This window comes from Schistocerca piceifrons, chromosome X, assembly GCF_021461385.2.
Source record: "Schistocerca piceifrons isolate TAMUIC-IGC-003096 chromosome X, iqSchPice1.1, whole genome shotgun sequence".
In the NCBI taxonomy this organism is placed as follows: Eukaryota; Metazoa; Arthropoda; class Insecta; order Orthoptera; family Acrididae; genus Schistocerca; species Schistocerca piceifrons.
This window is the reverse complement of record NC_060149.1, coordinates 509,757,556-509,779,847: the sequence shown is the minus strand read 5'-3', so window position 1 is coordinate 509,779,847 and position 22,292 is coordinate 509,757,556. Positions and strand designations below refer to the sequence as shown.

Below are 22,292 nucleotides of genomic sequence, written 5' to 3'. Positions count from 1 at the left end.
AGGCCAGGATGCAGTATTTAGTAGCACACACATGTCAGTGGCCAGTGCCACCTGACGTGTTTGCTGGGCTGCAGCACCTTGCATATGCACAAGCTATTGCCATTGTATGTAGCCCAACTATCTTTGACACATTCTTCCTACTGATACTCAGGCTGTATGGAAATCAGATATTAAAAATGTCACCTGCTAAAGGCTGGACCAGTGCTACACAGTTTACAGTGCACATTGGAAAGATTCGAAGTGTGATATCTGGCATGCCATTTGATACAACAAATAATTTCAGCTTTTACATATCAAGTGTAATCTGAAAATTTACATGACATCAGGAAGAGTTTACAGCCTGAAGTACTATGCTTCCTTCATGTAACTCTGTATGCCATATTTCAGCAGGACAATACCCATTCACAAGTGGTAAGAGATGGACAAGATTTTTTGCAGAGAAGTAGGCCACTACTTGCTGTTCTGCACTTTCACTTGACATGTCCATCAAACATGGTTGGTCAGCTACTGGTTTGTCACATTCCTCCAGAAAAGATTGTTAACCTGTTGTGGGCTTGCATACAATCTATTCCCCAGAAACATATCCAAGATATATTTGATTCCATGCCACAAAGTTTAAAGCCTCTAATTTGAACTTGTACGGCACCATACTGAATTTTCAAAATCAAAGCCCACATACGCTTCTGTAGTCTTACGACTGGTGTATTTTTATGCGCATAAGCTGTGATATGAAGTTTATTCTGGTAACATGTCTCCTACTTGGTGCAGCAATTTTCATAAGTTTTACTGTTTCATAGATGGGAAGTTTAAACACGTCCAGTTTCATCGAAATCTATTCACCGAAATTAGTCCTTCATTGAGAGAATAATTTAAGTCACTGTAAATGGTATAAATAGACTTAATTACCACCTGCAAAGCATACATATGACATTCTATTTAAGAATTTCTTCCTGTAGAAGAGGTTTGTGCTACCATGGTGGAAGACAAAAAATATAATTGAAAAATCATTTCTTATACCATAGGATGCCAATGTTTATTTCTCTAGTGTGATCAAAACGTGGAATAATTCAGCTGAAGTTTGAGAGCTCAAACATAAATAGTGTACACATTAACCCTGCCACAGACAGACAGACAGACAGACAAACAGGCGCACGCACGCACGCACGCACGGGGGCCCACACACACACACACACACACACACACACACACACACACACACACACACACACACACACACACACACACACACAAAATAATAATAATAGCGCCAACTGTGATGTAATTAGAGCATACTAATTAGCAGCAGTTATCCTTCAGAACAAGGGTTTCCTAAGAGATATCAACTAATGATCATGAACTGAAGTATATTAATAAGATTATTTTCCCTACATTTGAGTAATCATAAGAAACACACATAAACAATTGTCCTATACTTACAACAATGTTTTTCTCAGTGCTGTAGTCCATAGCCCATATGGTAGTGCTCTGATGATACTTCCACTGTTTCAGCAATTTTCCTTCAAATCCCCACACCATTACAGATGAATCCTGATAACAACAGAAAACACAGAATGAATTATTTCTGCAGTGGAGTGTCCACTGTTAAGAAACTTTCTGACATTAAAACAGCATGCCACACCAGACCTCTGACCTGGATCCTTTTAATGTTCCAAATATGAAATACATTTTATTTATTGGTTCCCTGCTACAGTGGTATACAAAAATTAAGGATAAAAGTAACTTTGACATTATTTGTCAGTGCTAAGTAACATATCTTGACGAAACTGGAGCATACATACACTGAAGTGCCAAAGAAACTGGACTAGGCACGTGTATTCAAATAGAGAGATTTGTAAATACACTGAATACGGCACTGCGATCGACAACACCTATATAAGACAAAAATGTCTGGTGCAGTTATAAGATTGGTTATTGCTGCTACAATGGCAGGTTATCAAGATTTAAGTGAGTTTAAACGTGGTGTTATAGTCGGCGCGCGAGCAACGGACACAGCATCTCAAAGGTAGTGATGAAGTGGGGATTTTCCCATATGACCATTTCATGTGTGTACTGTGAATATCAGGAATCTGGTAAAACATCAAATCTTCAACATCACTGCAGCCAGAAAAAGGTCTTGCAAGAATGGGACCAACAATGACTGAAGAGAGTTGTTCAACGTGACAGAAGTGTAATCCTTCTGCAAACTGTTGCAGATTTCAATGCTGGGCCATCAAAAAATGTCAGCATGTGAAACATTCAACAAAACATCATCAATATGCACTTTTGGAGCTGAAGGCCCACTTGTGGGGACTGTTGATGACTGGAAACATGTTGCCTGGTCAGACGAGTCTCGTTTAAAATTGTATCAAGTGGATGGACATGTACGGAAACAACCTCATGAATCCATGTACCCTGCATGTCAGCAGGGGACTGTTAAAGCTGGTGGAGGCTCTGTAATGGCGTGGGACATGTGTAGTTGGAGTGATATGGGACCCCTGATATGTCATATCTAGACTCTGACATGCAACACATACATAGGAATGCTGTCTGATCATCTGGATCCATTCATGTCCACTGTACATTCCGATGGACACGGGCAATTTCAGCAGGACAATGTGGCACCCCGTACATCAAGAATAGCTACAGAATGGCTATAGGAACACTCTTCTGAGTTTAAACACTTCTGCTGGCCACCAGACTCCCCAGACATGAACATTATTGAGCCTATCTGGGATGCCTTACAACATGTTGTTCAGAAGAGATCTCCATCCCATTGTACTCTTACAGATTTATGGACAGCCCTGCAGGATTCAGGGCATCAATTTCCTCTAGCACTACTTCAGACATTAGTCGAGTCCTTGGCACACTGTGTTGCAGCACTTCTGTGTGTTCACGGGGGCCTGACATGATATTAGGCAGGTGTACCAGTTTCTTTGGCTCTTCAGTGTGGAGTGAACTGCTACAGTACATTACAGAAGGTAATGAGAGAAACGTGCAACGAGACAAACAGAAATAACACTTTTATTCAAAGACGATAACTATGCTGAGATCACCGCAGTTTTTATGATGGTGCCCTGGACATTACAAAAGGTGGGACATGGTTCTCAATAGGATGGTTCTTAACAGTGTGTGTGATCACCACAGGTGGCAATGCATGCTCTGCAACATTCTCCCATGCTGGCCACAAGTTTTGTAAGGAGTTATTGTGGTAGGGCATTGCATTCCACCACCAGTGCAACAGACAACAGCTGAATGGTCATTGGTACCTGTGGACATGCTGCAATACATCTCCCCACAATTGCCGAATGGGGTTTAAGTCAGAGGGAATATGCAAGATAGTTCATTTTCTGAATATCGTCTTGTTCCATGATCTCCTCTAACTGCATTATTTGGTGTGGTTGCACACTGCCATCCATAAAAATGAAGTCAGGGCTGAACACAACCCTGAAAAAATGTGCCCTGGGAAGGAGTACAGTGGCACAACAACATTGACAATTGAGTGTACTATGTTCAAAGACCTGTAGTTCAGTACACCCACACAACATCATGCCTCCCCACCATCCCATCTGGACCACCAAAATAATAATGCTTGAGAATACTGGATATACCCTCATATGGTGAGAAGTGTGAACACTTAATGCACCCAGTAACCTTGTCGAACATGATTGTTTTGGTGGTCCAAGTGTTATGGTGTGGAAAGGCATAATGTTGCATGGGTGTACTGACCTCCAAACCTTTGAACATGTACACTCACCAGTCAGTGTTATTCTGACATTGTATTCCTTCCCCATGTGTGTCTTTTCAGGGTTGAATTCGGCCATGACTTCATTTTTATGGGTGAAAATGTGTGAGCACATCAGACAGCATGGGTTAAGGAGCTTTTGGGGCAAAAGAATATTCAGTGAATGAATTGGCCTGATTGTTTCATCCCACTTAAATCCCATCAAACACGTGTACGATTCATTGTGGAGATGTTTTGCAGCACATCCACATGCACCACTGGCCATTCAACACAGTTATCAACAGCATTGGTGGTGGAGTACTGGGACACACTACTGCAAGAATTCCTTGCCAACTTTGTGGCCAGCATGGGAGCTTGTTGCAGAGAATGCATTGTCACCTGTCGTGACCACACACCCTGTTAAGAACCCTGTCACACCTTTTGTAATGTCCGGAAGGCATTCATAAATTGCAGTGACTTCAGTGTAATCAGTGTCTTTGAATAAAAGTGTCATTTCTGTTCATCTCATTGATTATTTCTCCCTGTTACCTTCCATAGTATACTGTAGCAGTTCTGACTATGTATCGTCCAAAATTTATTGAGCTATGTTACTTTTCAGTGACACATCGTGTGAAGGTTATTTTCATCCTTATGTTTTGCACACCAGTGTACTGTCCTAAAAACTGCAGAGACTTTCAGCCTTTCACGAATAAAACATTTTTTTCCATAAAAAGGTAACTGTCAAATCTACCAGCAAACCTGGACTGCAAATTTAAATAGGTGTCCAAATAGATTTGTTCACACACTGCACACAGATAACATACACTATCCTTGGAAGAGTCCTGTCAACTTTTTGTGACTTCTTGAATTTGTAAACCCCTCAGCTATGTTACCCACAGCCTTTAGATTCAAAAGAAACATAAATACTGCTACCTGGTTTGGTAAAGCTTATGAAGTGTTCCCCATTAAAATTTGGTGATATGGGGTGGCATCTTTGTGTAGCATTCCTTGGTATGCTTACTATATGCTATAAACACAAACAGCCAGGTTCACCATCTGCTTTTTTCAGATCACTCTCACATTTTTGTCTTGTCCTTCCAGATATGTGCCATCTCTTTCTGAGATTTTCATTTACAATGCAAATATCTTTGGGAATTCCTATGAAATGTGCACTATATCCAATCTGTCTACAACACTGTTTCCTTCATTGAAACTAAGTAAGGTGACATGGTGATTGATGCTTGTGCTCTGCCTATAATGACCTCATTGTCAGTGAGCTAGTTATCTTTCATTCCATCTATAACACTGTTTGTTTTTGCGTTTCTACTTGCCTTACAAGACAATCCATCTGGCAAGTTGCTATTTGCTTCTAGGGTTTCTGATTAGTTTGTCTGTCTGTGGTCTATCAATAAACTGATGGTGACACCTCAGTACCTATTTTTATGCTTCAGTGTATGCAGCGAGTGAATTAACTGACTGACATCACTACTACCAAAGAAATATTGCTGTGATAGGTCCTTGAATCTTCCATCTACATGTCAGTTCCTGCTCAACTTCTTTATTGTTGGAGCACTGTTCTTTTCTCTTATTATGATTATGTTAGCTTGGTTTCCATAATTTGCTAATAATTGTTGTCCTCAGTTACTAATTGATAAAATCATACACCTTTTAAATTATGCAGTGAAAATGAAAGGCTAATGTGGAAAATTCATCCAGGGGAAGAAGTGATCAGTATTAATACAGTGTGGACACAGTAAATATGTATCAACAAGCAAACATATACAGTAACAAAACAGCCTTGGTGTATAATTAGGCTCTGAAATTTGACACAAAAAAGGCCACTGAAATTACTGACCAACAACCACCACAGCTCATTAACATAATGAACACACTCAACTTCAAATTAACTATTCTAAACTAATTCTGTAACAGGTGTGCTACATATTTATGAACATTAGGAAATCTACTTGTATTCACTATGCAGAATAACTTTGGCTGCAGCCTGTTAGCTTGCAGTAAGGGCAAAAAAATGGGATGTTGCTTTTTCAGTATACTTGTTGACGCTGCTTACATTTTCTGACATCTTAGTGTTGATTTTTTTCCCCTTCATGGCAACATAACATTTTGCAGGAACATTTGTGGTTTGCAAGGTAACAGCCTGATAAAGAGTGACAGCCTCCTGTCCACGTAGGTAGTATTACTCACAGTTTCAGGTTTTTAACAAGTAACTGACATGCTAAGAAGCACATTGTGCACTACAATTATAAAACTTTAAATCTGAAGAAGTTAATTACTTAAAATACGTACAATACCACATACACTTAATGTTTGATATTAATTAGGAAAGATGATAAATTTTCACATCACACAGATGTTATTCTCACTAACCTCACCAACACTAACTACAGTTCTGTTCACTGTGACAGCCTTCCATACTCTTGCTGTGTGTCCATACAATGAACAGACTAACTGAATTGATGCAGTTTCCCAATATTCCTCATGATTCAGGTTCACTTTCCATATTTTTACTGAGCGGTCATCTGAAGTGGTACAGATGACACTAGTCTCTGCATCATATGATACAGATGATACAACACCCTGGAACAAATGAAAAATCCGACACATTTGTATTTCTTTTCTCCAAATTGCTTTAATATATATATATATAATGTTCTTTCTGAAGTTACAATCATTACCAACAATAAAACTTTCTGTGTAAAGAATCTGATGTACCAAAACCATTTAAAGAGAGTTCATAAGCAACTGCCAGCAGATCATAAACAAATAACATATTAAAGTAATTTTAACAAAAATCTGTGCATAATAAAACTTCAGACTGAGGTAGAAATAAAAGATTGTATCTGCATGGTTACCATTTACTTATAATTAACAGACACAACAATATTCAGTGACATGCATGAATAGAATTATTGTGCATTGTTGTGTAAAATTTACAGGACTATTAATTTTACACAACGTCCTGTTTTGAACTGAATAAAAAGTGCAAACATGCCAATGTAAATTTTGAGACAAGTGTTATCTTATGCATAGTTATCCAAATGAAATGTACAATTTAAAAACCACATAAAAGAACAGAATTTGAAAAAGATTTAGACATCGAATTTTTAACACAAAATATGTAATAGCTCATTCAGAAACTGAATCTGATGAATCCCACCATAGAAGCTGCCCCAGATCAGTTTGGACTAGTAGTAATTTTATCATTAAAGAGTGTGCTGATCGACCTATAGGTTTGGTTTATGGTGTTTATCTTTCCAATTGATTTTTATTGGTGAAACTCTAATGCTATGCAAATTGGACTTTGACTGGAATGCTTACTTATAAAAGCTTGTACTGCTCTGAGAAACACTCAATAGTGTCCATTAGTCTTGTGTGCAACTCCTCTTTCACAAAAGGGGAGACAACTCGGGACGTGTGACATGTGCAAGTTGGATGTTGAACATTTTTATGATTCAGTCAAAATGTGGTTTTTCAGCCATGGAGGAACTGCTACAATGACTAACACAGGCTCCATGGGTTTATCAGGAACTAACAGCAGCACTGTGACAGGCATTGCAAGCCTTAGAAAATTTAACAGGGACATATTATACGCTGTGCATATTTACAGCTTTTTCACCAGTTACTGGATGAAATGAAGAGTGGGACACTTACTACCTATGACAGCATTTACATTTTATAGCTTATTGGATATCTGACAATAAAAGACAAAACTGTATCATACAATACAGAAGCAAGAGCCACTAATGTGTCCAATGGGACCCAGATTGCCTAGGATCTTTTCTTTATTATGAGAATATTTTTCAGTGAAGAAACATATTATTGAAGCCAGGTTAGAATTCTGGCAGTGGAAAAAGGGCCACAATCATTCACATTATGCAGATTGGGCTGCCAGCCTACAGGGATTTAGTAAGAATTGCAATTTTTAATGTTTGTGCAGGCAAAACTATGCTCTCTAGTAAGTGGCATTATAGTGTCTCTTACAGTCAACTTGAAAAAGAGAAACCAAACACTGAGGATATCAAATACACATCTGATGGAATGACTGTGAATAACTCAACTGTATGAAACAGCCTGCGCAGCCCAGAGTTTGCTTCTGAGGTAAGAAAATGTCGTGGCAGTCACCTCTCTGGCACTGGTCAAGTGGGCTGTCAAGACACCTCCAGCAGGGCCCTCACCTGCTGAACAGCCCAGACAACCCATAAACAACCATACCAGTAGCATCAGTGCCCAACCATAAACATTGCTTCTTTCACCATGCATGCAGTGCGTGCCCCTCTCAGAATGCAATATGCTAAAGTGCAGCAAACAGAGAGATTTTTAAGAGTATATTTTAGCAGTTCTGTTGCATACACCCTCCAACTTGCAAAAGTGAATGAAGTGACTATTAATCCTTTGACTACCATTGAGACATGTGTGTCCCATGATAGGTTATCAGAGAACCAATTGGGATTTGTTGCATGTTATTGTTACATGTCAAAGTCCCACAGGTAAAGGGAAGCCTAATAATGGTTAGCAAAACTGTTATAATTACAGATTGTACTTGATGACTGTGTTGTCCTCAAGTTTCATTTTTAACTCTTGTCTCTGTATTGTCACATCACATTAGTTCACAACTGCAGGTAGTCAACCAGTTAGCAGATTCACAAAGAGGGTTGCCTTCACACCTTACCACACACATCATGTCAATGACCTGCACCAACAAACTGACCTTTGCCACATCACAAACAAAGTCCATATTGAGCTCCTGTAGAGAGAGTTACATACTTGGAGGGATGCTCTGTCCACTGGAGAGAGAGAGAGAGAGAGAGAAAGAGAGAGAGAGAGAGAGAGAGAGAGAGAGAGAGAGAGAGAGAGAGAGTGTGTGTGTGTGTGTGTGTGTGTGTGTGTGTGTGTGTGTGTGTGTGTGTGTGTTATACCCTACCCTCCAACTGGGAAAATATTCTTTTCATATATTTACTTCTGACTAATACATTAATTAAAATAACCATACATTAATGTTGTTGAAATAAAATTGGTAGGCAAATGGTTAAATCTAGGAAGTGCAGATTTCTCAGAACACTGCCCAGCAAACGTACTTAGATGTGTTCCATAGGCAAATACCCTGTGAAGTTACTCCTGAACATCAGTGCTTCTGTGACCTTGCTAAACCAACCAACTTAATTAAGTTTAGGGTCACAACCTTTTCAGGCAACCAAGACAAATCTTTGGGCATATGGATGTCATAACGTGCTCTTTCCAGGAAAGTTTCCATCTGGACTCACTCACAACCATGTCACTTATCCAGGAATTATCTTGTGCAAGCTGACGCCAAAGTGGACATAGTTTTTAGGGTAGACTCTTTCCATACTTTTGGGCTTGTGGTTCATGAGGAAGTTCAAGCTATACAGTCTGATGTACTTTGTGCCATTAAAACCACAGCCTGTGACAGATATACTCAAACAGTCTCCCTTGGGCTAGGGAAGGTAACTGATTTTGAAGCTCACATCACTATTAAGATGACAGCTATTCCTCACTTCTTCAAAGCTTGCCCGCTGCCCAAGGATCTAAAGGGCACACTTAAAACAAAACTGGACAGACTTATTCATGAGGATGTGTCAACACCTATTTCCTTTAGTCAATTATCCACTCCACTGTTAACAGTACCACACCAAATAGGACCCTGTGACTTTGTGGCAACTTTAAATTAACAGTAAACTCACCAGTTGAAGTGGAAACTTAGCCTCTATCGACCACAAATGAACTCTATCCAAAATTAGACCATGGTACCTTATTCAGTAAAATTCTCCTCATGGAGCCATATTTTCAGATTCTCCTGGATGCAGTATCACAAGATTACAGCCTCTATTGTTACAATCATTTTCTTTTTGAAGTATCTTCAAGCCCCTGCCATATTCCAGCATTTTATGGAGCAATCACTATAAGGTATTCCAAATTGTGCAGCTGCCACTCCAGAGGACCATCTTCACAACCTTGAGCTTCAGAGGCTGATAGCAAAAGAACACAAATGCAACCTATGCAAGTCAAATTCTATGCAACCATCCTTGACATATTTGGGTTTTAAAGTCTCAGCCAATGGACTAGAACCAAAGGAAGATTATGTCATGGCAATCGATATCATGCACCCACAAATGTAAAAAACCTAACAGTGCTTCTCGATAAGGTAAACTACTATGGCCGTTTCATTGCGAACCTAACTGAGCACACTTGTGCAATGAGCCAGCTATGATGCCAATGCATGCATTCTGTCCCAAATTCTTCGTTGTATCATTACGTTTGAGTGAGCAAGAGAATCAGATATTTAGTGATGAGCTGAATACAAAACAAAATGCTCAACACAAAAGAGTGCATGTTCATTGTTGAGTGTTACACAAGGCACAATTGATGGAAAACATGTGCAGAACTGTTTATGCAAGAGTTTAAAAGTAGAAGTCTTTTGGCAGAATTACCAGTGAAGTCTGCAAAGAAGAAATGGTGTGAAATGGGTGCTGTAGTGAATAGAAACTATAACTACCTGAAAAGAGTTTGAACACCAGAAAACATTACTTGAGAGAAGGAAAGCCTGGAACAAACTCCAATGAAACATCAACAATGTTTATCTGTGTACGTGGGCATTAAGAGATTGTGTGTCCAAACATAATCAAAAAGGATCTGAATCTGTTTCTTTACAGATTTACTGCTGTGCATGAGTTAAAGTGCCCAGACAATATTCATATGTTGAATTCTGTGGATGGTTTCTCAGTGAAGTGAAGTCAGAACTTTTGCAGCCTCAGTTTTTCATTTCTTCAGATGAGGCCTGGTCCAACCTGTCAGATTATGTGAACTCATAGAACATGCATCACTATGCATCAGAAAATCCCCACCAGTACTTTGAAGAACTGTTGTATAATATCAAGACTGGAGTTTGGTGTACAATATCTGATACCATACCACAACACTAGTCTTTCATCAAACTGCCACAGGTAACTGGTATGTCCAGGAGCTGTTTAATCCATATTGAGATCAAGCATATAAAAATATTTAACAATATAAAGAAAATGGTGCACATTGTCTAGATAACCTAGATCAAGAACGTTGCCCTTGTATAGACCCTCTATATACTCCTTCCACCTTTCTGCTTTCTCTTCTTTGCTTAGAACTGGGTTTCCATCTGAGCTCTTGATATTCATACAAATGGTTCTCTTTTCTACAAAGGTCTTTTTAATTTTCCTGTAGGCAGTATCTATCTTACTCCTAGGGATATATGCCTCTACATCCTTACATTTGTCCTCTAGCCATCCCTGCTTAGCCAATTTGCACTTCCTCTCCATCTCATTTTTGAGACGTTTGTATTACTTTTTGCCTGCTTCATTTACTTCATTTTTGTATTTTCTCCTTTCATCAATTAAATTCAATATCTCTTCTGTTACCCATGGATTTCTACTAGCCCTCGTCTTTTTACCGACTTGATCCTCTGCTGCCTTCACTATTTCATCTCTCGAAGCTACCCATTCTTCTTCTACTGTATTTCTTTCCCCCATTCTTGTCAATTGTTCCCTAATGCTCTCCCTGAAACTCTCTACAACCTCTGGTTTGGTTAGTTTATCCAGGTCCGATCTCCTTAAATTCCTACCTTTTTGCAGTTTCCTCAGTTTTAATCTACAGTGCATAACCAATAGATTGTGGTGAGAGTACACATCTGCCCCTGGAAAAGTCTTGCAATTTAGAAACTGGTTCCCAAATCTCTGTCTTACCATTATATAATCTATCTGATCCCTTCCAGTAACTCCAGGCTTCTACCATGTATACAACCTTTTTTCATGATTCCTGAACCAAATGTTAGTTATGATTAAATTATGATCTGTGCAACATTCTACCAGGCGGTTTCCTCTTTCATTACTTACACCCATTCCATATTCACCTACTATGTTTCCTTCTCTCCCTTTTCCTACTCTCAAATTCCAGTCACCTACGACTATTAAATTTTCGTCTCACTTCACTATCTGAATAATTTCTTTCATCTCATCATACATATCATCAATCTCTTCGTCATCTGCGGAGCTAGTTGGCATATATACTTGTACTACTGTGGTAGGTGTGGGCTTCATATCTATCTTGGACACAATAATGTGTTCACTATGTTGTTTGTAGTAGCTTACGCGCACTTCTATTTTTTTATTCATTATTATACCTACTCCTGCATTACCCCTATTTGATTTTGTATTTACAACCCTGTATTCACCTGACCAGAAATATTGTTCCTCCTGCTACTGAACTACACTAATTCCCACTATATCTAACTTTAACCTATCCATTTCCCTTTTTAAATTTTCTAACCTACCTGCCTGATTAAGGGATCTGACATTCTATGCTCCGACCCATAGAATGCCAGTTTTCTTTCGCCTGATAACGATGTCCTCCTGAGTAGTCCCTGCCCAGAGATCCAAATGGGGAACTATTTTACCTCTGGAATACTTTACCCAAGAGGACGCCATCATCATTTAACCATACAGTAAAGCTGCATCCCTCGGGAAAAATTATGGCTGTAGTTTCCCCTTGCATTCAACCATTCACAGTACCGGCACAGCAAGGCCGTTTCGGTTAGTGTTACAAGTCCAGATCAGTCAATCATCCAGACTGTTGCCCCTGCAACTACTGAAAAGGCTGCTGCCCCTCTTCAGGAACCACACGTTTGTCTGGCCTCTCAACAGATATCCCTCCATTGTGGTTGCACCTATGGTATGGCTATCTGTATCTCTGAGGCACGCAAGCCTCCCCACCAACGGCAAGGTCCATGGTTCATGAACAAAAATTTCATCTTGTCACAGACTGTCACCCATTGCTCACCACTTACTAGATTGGACTGCCCATCACCCCTAGTGCTCGGTGCTGTACTTGTCTAATTTTCACTATTTTTTTCACTATCAAGTAGCTATATTTCATGCAAACAAGGACATGCTGTCCTGATTCCTCATGGGTCCCAATCCAGCTATTGACCAATACGAATTGGTGTGTTTTCAGCTTGATTCAGATCTGTATTTGGTCACTTCAGTTTTTCCTTAACCTCATGACATCAGAGTCAGCATCCATAAGTACCTTATGTTACGCTGCCTCACTCACTTTGTGCACCACAGGTTGCCAGACACACCTTCTGGCCCCAATTTTCACACCCAATGACCACAGGGAAATCAGTTGCCACTAAACCAAGGAGTTCTGTTGTGGGTCTCAGATAAGGATCACTAACACATAGTGATCATAGTGATTTCTCCCTCTCTTTGGCTGTGAGTGTTGCATTTCCTACACACCGCATATTGGGACACACTAACGCGTGTTCTGGCTAATATTGACTCTGGTATTGTGGATACTGACCTCCAATATTCTGCCTGTCAGACCCATCAACTGCCCCTCCCCTGTGGTTCTCTCCATGGCCAGATGCTCCAGAGCCATGAAAGCATATCTACCTAGATTTTGTTGGCCTGTTTTTGGGTCCCATGTGGTTGATTGTGACTGATTCATTTTCTCATTTTTCTTTTGTGTTCTGCATGTCTCAGGTCACTCACACTGCTACTATTAAAGTCTTGGAAAAATCTTTGCTCTTGAAGCCATCCCATGCACTTTTATTTCAGATAATGGGATGGCATTTATCTCTCACAACTTCGAATAGTTTTGTGCCTGTAATGGGATTCAGCAGCTTCAGTCCAAGACCTTCACACGGCCCACAAAAGTAATGTAGAATGATTTATCCACACCTTCAGCACCTACTTCAGACAGGAAATGATGTCTAACACTGCACCTAATGCCCTCCATAGTTTTCTAGCAAGTTGCAGGGCCATGCTGACTGAAAGTGTAGCCCAGAGTAATGGCTTCATGGTCGTTGTTACCACACATTCTTGGACATCCTGTGGCCACACCTGCCACATGTTATCAACAGGGACTCTCACTGTCAGGTGGGCACTCCTGCATAGGCTTCCAAGTTCTGACATCTCCTGACATGGACTCACAGGAGTGTTTCCACCTGACACAGGTCCATGATGAATACCATGGCCTCTGCCTGATTACTTCTGTGATACCGCCAAGAACAACATTGTCTACGTCATTCTGGTGTGCAGCCACATGCTTCTCTGCCAGCTGCTGGCAGTGGGTGGGAGGTGGGGAGGGGATGTAGTGGTGTTACCTTACATTATTACGAAAACCAAGTAGATGGTGAAAGATTGCTATTGACTGTCACAGCTCCACTACCTGGAGGGCATTTGTCACTGGAGCACCCTCTGACATATCCCCCATATAAGTCTGTCCAGGGCCAGTCTGAGCCAGTTGTAATTCTATCAGAGAATTATGCACCAATTGGTCTATATTTTTTTGTTTGCAGTGTTTACCTTTTGGACTCCGTTTGTTGTTAGTGGAATTCTGATACTGTGTGAACTGAATTAAGATTGGAATGATGGCTTAAAAAATTTGCATTGTCCCAAAAAGCACCCTGTAGTCTCTGTTGGTTTTGTGTGTAGCTTGTCTTTCTTCTACTTCTTCCAGTACCACTACATCCCAGGATGGGACTTGGCCTCCTGATAATTTTTTCCACTCCTCTCTGGACTTCACTGTAGACCTTCAGTTATGGCAAACAACTCGGGCAGCATCTTCTCCAACATCGTCACTCCATCTCAGCCTCAGTTGTCCTCTTGCTCTTCTTCCTCCAGGTTCACTGCAGCAGGCTATCCTTGCAGGATCTGTCTCATAGAGTCATATTACATGTCCAGCCCATGTCAACCTACACAACTTTATGAATCTGACCACATCATCCTCCTTGTAGCATTTATAAAGCTCATCATTCCTTTGCATTCTCAAACTCCCATTTTCAATCACAGGTCCAAAGACTCTCCTCAATATACTTCTTTTGTGTGATCTCGGTCTGCTTTCAGGCTGTGTTGCAATCATCCATGTTTCTGAGCCATACATAAGTACTGGGCATATCAGTATTTTATAGAGTCAGCACCCAGTCTCTCGTGATAGAAGCTTGGATTTAAAATGTCACAGCATCCCAAAATAACATTGATTAGAAGCACTTACGTGCGTCATAATTTCAGTCAAATTACTGTCATTTGCTTCTACCTTTGCACCCAGATAAGTGAAACATTCCACTCACTCAAAAGTAATTTCATCAAGAGTTACCATGGGTTGGAAAGGTTGATTTGTACCATTATTCATATACTTGGAGTTTCCTTCACTAATTTTCAAGCCCACCTTCCCTCCACTCAGTTTTAGAGCTGAGAATGCACTTTGTAGATCTCTAAATGTTTTACTCATTAGGTCCAAATCACCTGCATATCCCAACGGTTGTACAGATTTATAGTAGATAGTATCTCTTTTCTGGATACCTGATTCACACACCACTTTTTTGAGTGCCAAATTGAAGAGCAGATAGGAAAGCACATCCCCTTGTTTTAGCCCAGTTTGTGTGGGAAACTGGAGTGATAGCCCAGACTGCACTCGACGCTGGGGGTGTCTTCGAGTGACCTTTATCAAATGCACCAACTTCCCGGGCACAAAAAATTCCAACATTGTCTCATAAAGTTCAGCCTGATTTATTGTATCATATACAGATCTGAAATGAATAAAAAGATAGTGTATACCAACATTAAATTTGTTTGTCTTTCCTACTATTTGCCAGAGGGTAAATATCTGGTTCACAGTTGATTTCCTGGTTTGAATCCACATTAATAACTTTCAATAATGTTTTTTGCTGTTGGTGAGAGTCTACTAAACAACATATTTGACAGTACTTTACATACAATATTTAGGAGTGTTATGCCTTTGTAGTTGACACATTTAAATATATCTCCTTTCTTGTGTATCAAACATACTATTGCTACATTCCATTCTTCTGGCAACTTTTCCTTTTACAGATGAGGCACAAAATCTTGTATACCCTGCAATTTAGCTCAACTCCTCTGGCTTACAGTAGTTCTGATGTAATATTATCGTTCCATGGTGCTTTATACTCTTCAGTTGGGCAACTGCTTTGTCTACTTCTCCCTGAGAGACTATGACCTCATCATCTTCTTCTAGGCGGATTAGGATCTCTTCAATAGGGGGCTTTGGAGCATCCAATAGTTCACTAAAATACTCTAACCAATGTTCCGGTATATCTTAGTCATCAGTTAGTAATTCCCCATTTTTACTTTTACATATGTTAATATGTGACTTAAATCTTCTTCTTACACTGTGAATTTTCTGATAGAATTTCTGACATCATTTGTTTTTCCAATTGTCTCCAATTCTTCAATCTGCTTTCTTTCCCCTTTCCTTTTTCTTCTTCCAATGCAGTTTCTTCTCTTATTTCCTTTTATTTTGATAAATTCTTACTGTTAAATGGGTATGTGATGTCTCAAGTATTTTCCTACAAGCCAGATTTTTCTCATTACTTATTCTATTACAATCTTCACAAAATCAGGAATTCCTTTGTTGTTTTTCTTCTATCCCTAGAACTCCTCCTGCTGCCTTAATGACAGTGTGCCTACATGCACTGCATTCCTGAGCGTAGGCCTTTACAAAAGGTTATGTAACACTAGATATGTCTACTTATTTTAGACTGCTGCTACAATTTGTTATGATTTTCAGCATTAGAAAGGTTGATTTGTACCATTATTCATATACTTGGAGTTTCCTTCACTAATTTTCAAGCCCACCTTCCCTCAACTCAGTTTTAGAGCTGAGAATGCACTTTGTAGATCTCTAAATGTTCTACTCATTCTTGCATAGAGCAATGCGAATTTTTGTATAACAGCTGTCATCTTCAGTAAGCACATTTCTGCATAACTACTTCAACCTAAAATCACTTGAACCTGCTTACTGTAGTCAAGCATGTATCATAAATTTCTTTTCTCTACAATCTGATTCACCTCATTAGTGATCTGATCCAGCCACCTAATCTTCAGCATTCTTCTGTAGGACTACATTTCAAAAGCTTCTACTCTCTTCTTGTCTGAACCATTTATCGACCATGTTTCACTTCTATATGTGGCTACATTCCAGGTAATTACTTTCAGTAAAAGTTTTCAAATACTTAAATTTATATTGATATTAAAACAGTTCTAGTTTCGCAGAAATGCTTTTGTTTCCACTACCAGTCTCCATTTTATATCCTCTCTAACTCACCACTGTCAGTTATTTTGCTGCTCAAATAGCAAAACTCATGTACTACTTTTAGGCATGACTTAACATTACTCCACCCCATTATCTTTGTTTTACTTTCGTTGATGTTTGTCTTACAACCTTGTTTTAGAATATTGTCCATTCTATTTAACTGATTCCCCAAGTCTTGTGCCAGCTCTGGCAGAATTAAAATGTCACTGACAAACCTTAAAGTTTTAGTTCTCCTCCCTGAACTTTAATTCACTTTCCAAATTTCTCATGTTTTGCTCTACAGCTTGCTGAAAGTTCAGACTGGATAACAAGAGGATTGGTTACAATCCTGTCTCTCATCCTTATCAGCTATGACCTCCAGTTCGCATCACACAACTCTTATGAGTACAATCTGGCTTATGTACAAGTTAAAGGTAATTTTTCACTTCCTGTACTTTATTCCTACTTTCTTCAGAATTTCAAAGATTGTATTTTAAAAAAGAGTAAGGAAGGAAGGTTGATTAGAGTTTAACATCCCATTGATATTGAAGTCATTAGTGATGAAGCACAGAGAAGGAAATTGGCAGTACACTTTCAAAGGAACAGTCCCAGAATTTGCCTGGAATGATTTAAGGAAATTACAGAGAAGAACTGTAATTCTCCCAACTGCAAGTCCAGTATACTAACAATTGTGTCACCTCATTCAGTGAGTGTATTCCAGTCAAAACTGTCAAAATATTTCTCTAAAATTACAGATTCTACAAACATACGTCTGCTTTTCTTCAGTTTTGTTCTAAGGTAAATCATAGGCTCACTATTACCTTACAAGTTGCCTACCTTTCTCTGTAACTCAAACACCTCTTGTCCAATGTTAGCTTCTACAAGTCCTTCCATTCTTCTGTAAAAACACTGAAGCACCAAAGAAACTGGTATAGGCATGTGTATTCAAATACAGAGATACGTAAACACGCAGAATACAGCACTGGGGTAGGCAATGCCTGTATAAGGCAACAAGGGTCCAGCGCAGTTGTTAGATCAATTACTGCTGCTACAATGGCAGGTTATCAATATTTAAGTGAGTCTGAACTTGGTGTTATAGTTGGCATATGAGTGATGGGACACAGCAGCTCCAAGACAGGGATGAAGTCGGGATTTTCCCATACAACCATTTCACAAGTGTACCATGAATATCTGGGATCCTGTACAACATCAAATCTCCGACATCACTGCAGCTGGAAAAAGATCCTGCAAGAATGGGACCAACTACTACTGAAGAGAATTGGCCAACATGACAGAAGTGCAACCCTTCCACAAACTGTTGCAGATTTCAATGCTGGACCATCAACAAGTATCAGCATGTGAACCATTCAACAAAACATCATCAATAAGGGCTTTCAGAGCCGACGGCCTACTCGTGTACCTTTGATGACTGCACAACACAAAGCTCTACACCTTGCCTCGGCCTGTCGACACTGACACTGGACTGTTGATGACTGGAAACACATTGCCTGTTCGTATGAGTCTTCTTTCAAATTGTATCGAGGAGATGGACATGTACAGGTATGGAGACAACCTCGTGAATCCATGGACCCTGCATGTCAGCAGGGGACTGTTCAAGCTGGTGGAGGCTCTTTAATGGTGTGGGATGTGTACAATTGGAGTGATATGGGATCCCTAATACACCAAGATTTGACTCTGACAGGTGACATGTACGTAAGCATCCTGTTTGATCACCTGCATCCATTCATGTCTATTGTGCATTCTGATGGACTTCAGCAATTCCAGTGGGACTATGTGACACTCCAAAAATTCAGAATTGCTACAGAGTGGCTCTAGGAACACTCTTCTGAGTTTAAACACTTCCACTGGCCACCAAACTCCCCAGACATGAACATTATTGAGCATATCTTAGATGCCTTGCAGCGCGCTGTTCAGAAGAGATCTCCAAACAATTGTACTTTTACGAATTTATGGGCATCCCTGCAGGATTCATGGTGTCAGTTTCCTCCAGCACTACTTCAAACATTAGTCGAGTCAAAGCCACATCGGGTTGTGACACTTCTGTGTGCTTGTGGGGGCCCTACACAACATTAGGCAGGTGTACCGGTTTCCCTGCCTCTTCAGTGTAACTCATATTAGTATTTTCCAACCATGACTAATTAAACGGATAGTTCAGTAATATTCACACCAGTCAGCACCAGCCCAGTTTGGAAATGGGGTTCTTACATGCTTCTTGGAAACTAAGGGTATTTCACTGTTTCATATATTTTGTATACCAGGTTGAACAATTTTGTCATTGCTAGATCGCCCGAGGGCATCAATAATTTTGAAGGAATGTTATATATTTCAGGTGCCTTGTTTCAACATATGTCATTCAGTGCTATGTCAAATCCTTCTCATAGTATCATTTCATTCATCTCTTCTTCATCTGCCTCCTCTTCTCTTTCCACAATACTGTCTCCAAATTTGTTTACTTTGTACAGCTATTACATACATTCCTTTAATATTCAGTTCTTCCTTTTCTCATTAGTGCTGGCTTCCCATCTGCGCTTTTGATATTCATACAGCTATTTCTATTTTCTATAAAAGTCTCTTTAATTTCCTATATGTGCATTTACCTTTGCCATAGCCTTGCACTCCATTTTCCTCTAGCCATTTCTGCTTTGCTGTTTTGCACTTTCTGCAATCTCAATGTTTACATGTCTGTACTCCCTTTTGCCTGCTTCATTTTGGGCATTTTATATTTTCTGCTTTCATTAATGAAATGCACTACCTCATGTGTTATGTGAGGATTTCTACTAGACCATGTGTTTTTGTCTACTTGATCCTAAGCAGCCTTCACTATACTATCTCATCTTCTGTTATGTTCCTTTCCCCCTATTTCAGTAAAATGTCACGTAATGGTCACTTTGAAACTCTCACCAATCTCCTGTTCTTTCAACTTATCCACACCCCATCTCATTAATATCCTACTTTTCTGTAATTTCTCCAGTTAGTTAGCAGTTCATAACCAATAAATTATGGTCAGAGTTCACATCTGTCTCTGTGTAAAAGCTAGTTTCAAAATCTCTGTCTTGCCATTATGTAATGTATCTGAAACCTTCCAGTATTTCTAGATCTCTTCCACAGATACTGCAGTCATTCATGATTCTTAAAAAAGTGTTTCCAGTGATGAAACTGTGATTTATGGAAAATTCAACCAGGCAACATTCTCTTTCATTCCTTTCCCTCAGCATATATTCTCCTACTTTTATCAATCTCCTCATTTTCTTACTACTGCAATCCAGTACCCGATCACAATTAAATGGGCCACCATGATTGCTGTCCAGGGTATCTTTCCATCATGTTTCACCATATTTCTGTCCCAATTACTTCACATCTGTTAGCATCATTAGTAAGAGTAATTCTGGGACCTTAACTGGAATACTTCTGCTGTTAACTAATATTATATTTATTGTAAACTGAAAACATGAAGTCTGTATAAGAGTACACAACCATAATTATGATCAAGCTTCTTTCCTCTGTGAAGATATCTGTTCCCCTTCACTAAGATTACAGGTGACCTGCTCATGAGTCTGTCTACTCTGCGGGCCTATGAGGGGTTTCTGTAACCTAAAATACTCCTGTGCATGCCGCACAAATTCTGCTACCAAGTAGCTATAGCTGCTTCCTGTGTGTAGTGAATCCCTGACTTATTCAAGTTGACTCTATAGTTCTGTACCCAACAGAGCAAGTAAAAAAAATCTGTCCTCAAGATCTTCATAAGACCAATGATGTACCTGGTGCAACAGGCTCACAGTCAGTCTTGAAGACAATGCTACAAATTGTGATTTGTGCTTTTGTCACACAAGTAGGGCTATCTAAACCATGTAACAATCATAAGTAACAGGTTGGCTTCTGAAAATGCTTCAGTCTTGCTGATGTGTCATGACTCTAAGCAGGCTGCACCCAGTGTATTCATTAGCCATCAGTAGAGTACCCCACCCATCTTGGATAAGACCCACTGCCAGTCATGCTGGACTTCTTTCATGAACTGTCTCCTATCTTCCTGAGTGGCTGCCTAACATTGGAACCACAAGTAACATGCATTCCCTCCTTTGGATCTTGCATGAAGACTAGTCCCATTTCTAACGGACAAGGCAACTCTTGCTGACCCACATGCACATTCAACACTGGGCAATGTATCTATCGTTAAGATATAAGGGGAAAGGCATACAGCTAGTACCTAAAGCTAGTTTCTGACTAGCAAAATGTGACATCACCACTGTACACCATTCACTACCAGGTGAGTGATAAACAGGCGCCAGGGACTGCAGCCATCATTACAAATGGTACAAGCAAACTTACATAAAAGTGCACTTACTGCAAAGAGGACTCATAATTCCAAATGGATACTCACTGCTGAAAAAAAGGCAGTATGGAAGATTGTAAAGCAGGAAACAGGTACCAGACAGATGAATCAAACAAACGTAAAAACCAAAGACAAAGGCACTCTACCAAAGATCCAAAAGATTTGGCAAACTTTATAAATAACAACTTTAGCATTATACGTACCAAATTACAGGAAAAATTTCAAATATGCCTTAATGCAAAAAGCTAAATAAATGTGTTCTGCAGTGAAAGGTATTACTGCTCACAACAAAGGAAGAAGTCTATAAAGGAGTTTATAAATTGAAAAATAGTATTTCAGCAGGTTTGGATGCCATACTGACTTGGCTGATTAAGGACTGTATAGAGAGCTGGACATCATCATTAGTTGACGCTATAAACTAGTCAGTCAAACATAGTTGTTTTCCTGACCACTTAATGTATGCTAAATTACTGCCTCTCTTCAGAATGGGCAACACTGAAAAATATAGAAAATTACAGCCCATTCTCATTACTCTTTGCTTTGCAATAATAATAGGAACTACTGTGAAAGATAGACTTAATACATATTTACATAAGTGCAACCTCCTTTCCAATGATCAGTTCGGTTTCCAATCAGGGAAAGATACTGAATTGGCAAAAGCATATCTTACATTGTCTTACGTAACAAGTCCTAGAAGCATTGGATATAGGGAATTACACAACAGGTGTATTCTTTGATATAACTAAACCATCTGACACAGTTAAATACACTAGATTTAATCTGAACAAGGGGGGTGTTGAAAAAGTGGTTTCAGTCATATCTAGAAAATAGAGTACAGTTGACTTAAATTACGCATATATCAAGTAACTCCAAATATACTGAAAAACAAATGCCTGAACCTAAATATATCAAAATATGTGCACTGCTGGGTACTGTGCTATGTCCAGTACTGTTCCTAACTTACATTAATGATTTCCCACAATGTATCAAGTATGGGCAACCGCTGTTGTCTGCAGATGACTCTGATGTGCTGATCACTGACAAGTCACCAGAAGTACCAAGAAAGAAAGCTGAAGAAACACTTAGCAGTGTATATAAGTGGGC

The 22,292-nt window shown here is 39.5% G+C and overlaps 1 protein-coding gene across 1 annotated transcript in view; it reads right to left on the bottom strand.

Annotated features, from left to right (window-relative positions):
* The window catches only part of LOC124721697 (WD repeat-containing protein 6), a 292,998-nt gene that overhangs the window by 138,575 nt on the left and 132,131 nt on the right, over positions 1-22,292 (bottom strand). The window contains exons 5-6 of the mRNA XM_047246781.1: positions 6,110-6,319; positions 1,438-1,548 (exon numbers count right to left, since the gene is read on the bottom strand). Coding sequence (XP_047102737.1) covers positions 1,438-1,548; positions 6,110-6,319 — 321 coding nt within the window. The remainder of the gene's footprint in view (positions 1-1,437; positions 1,549-6,109; positions 6,320-22,292) is intronic.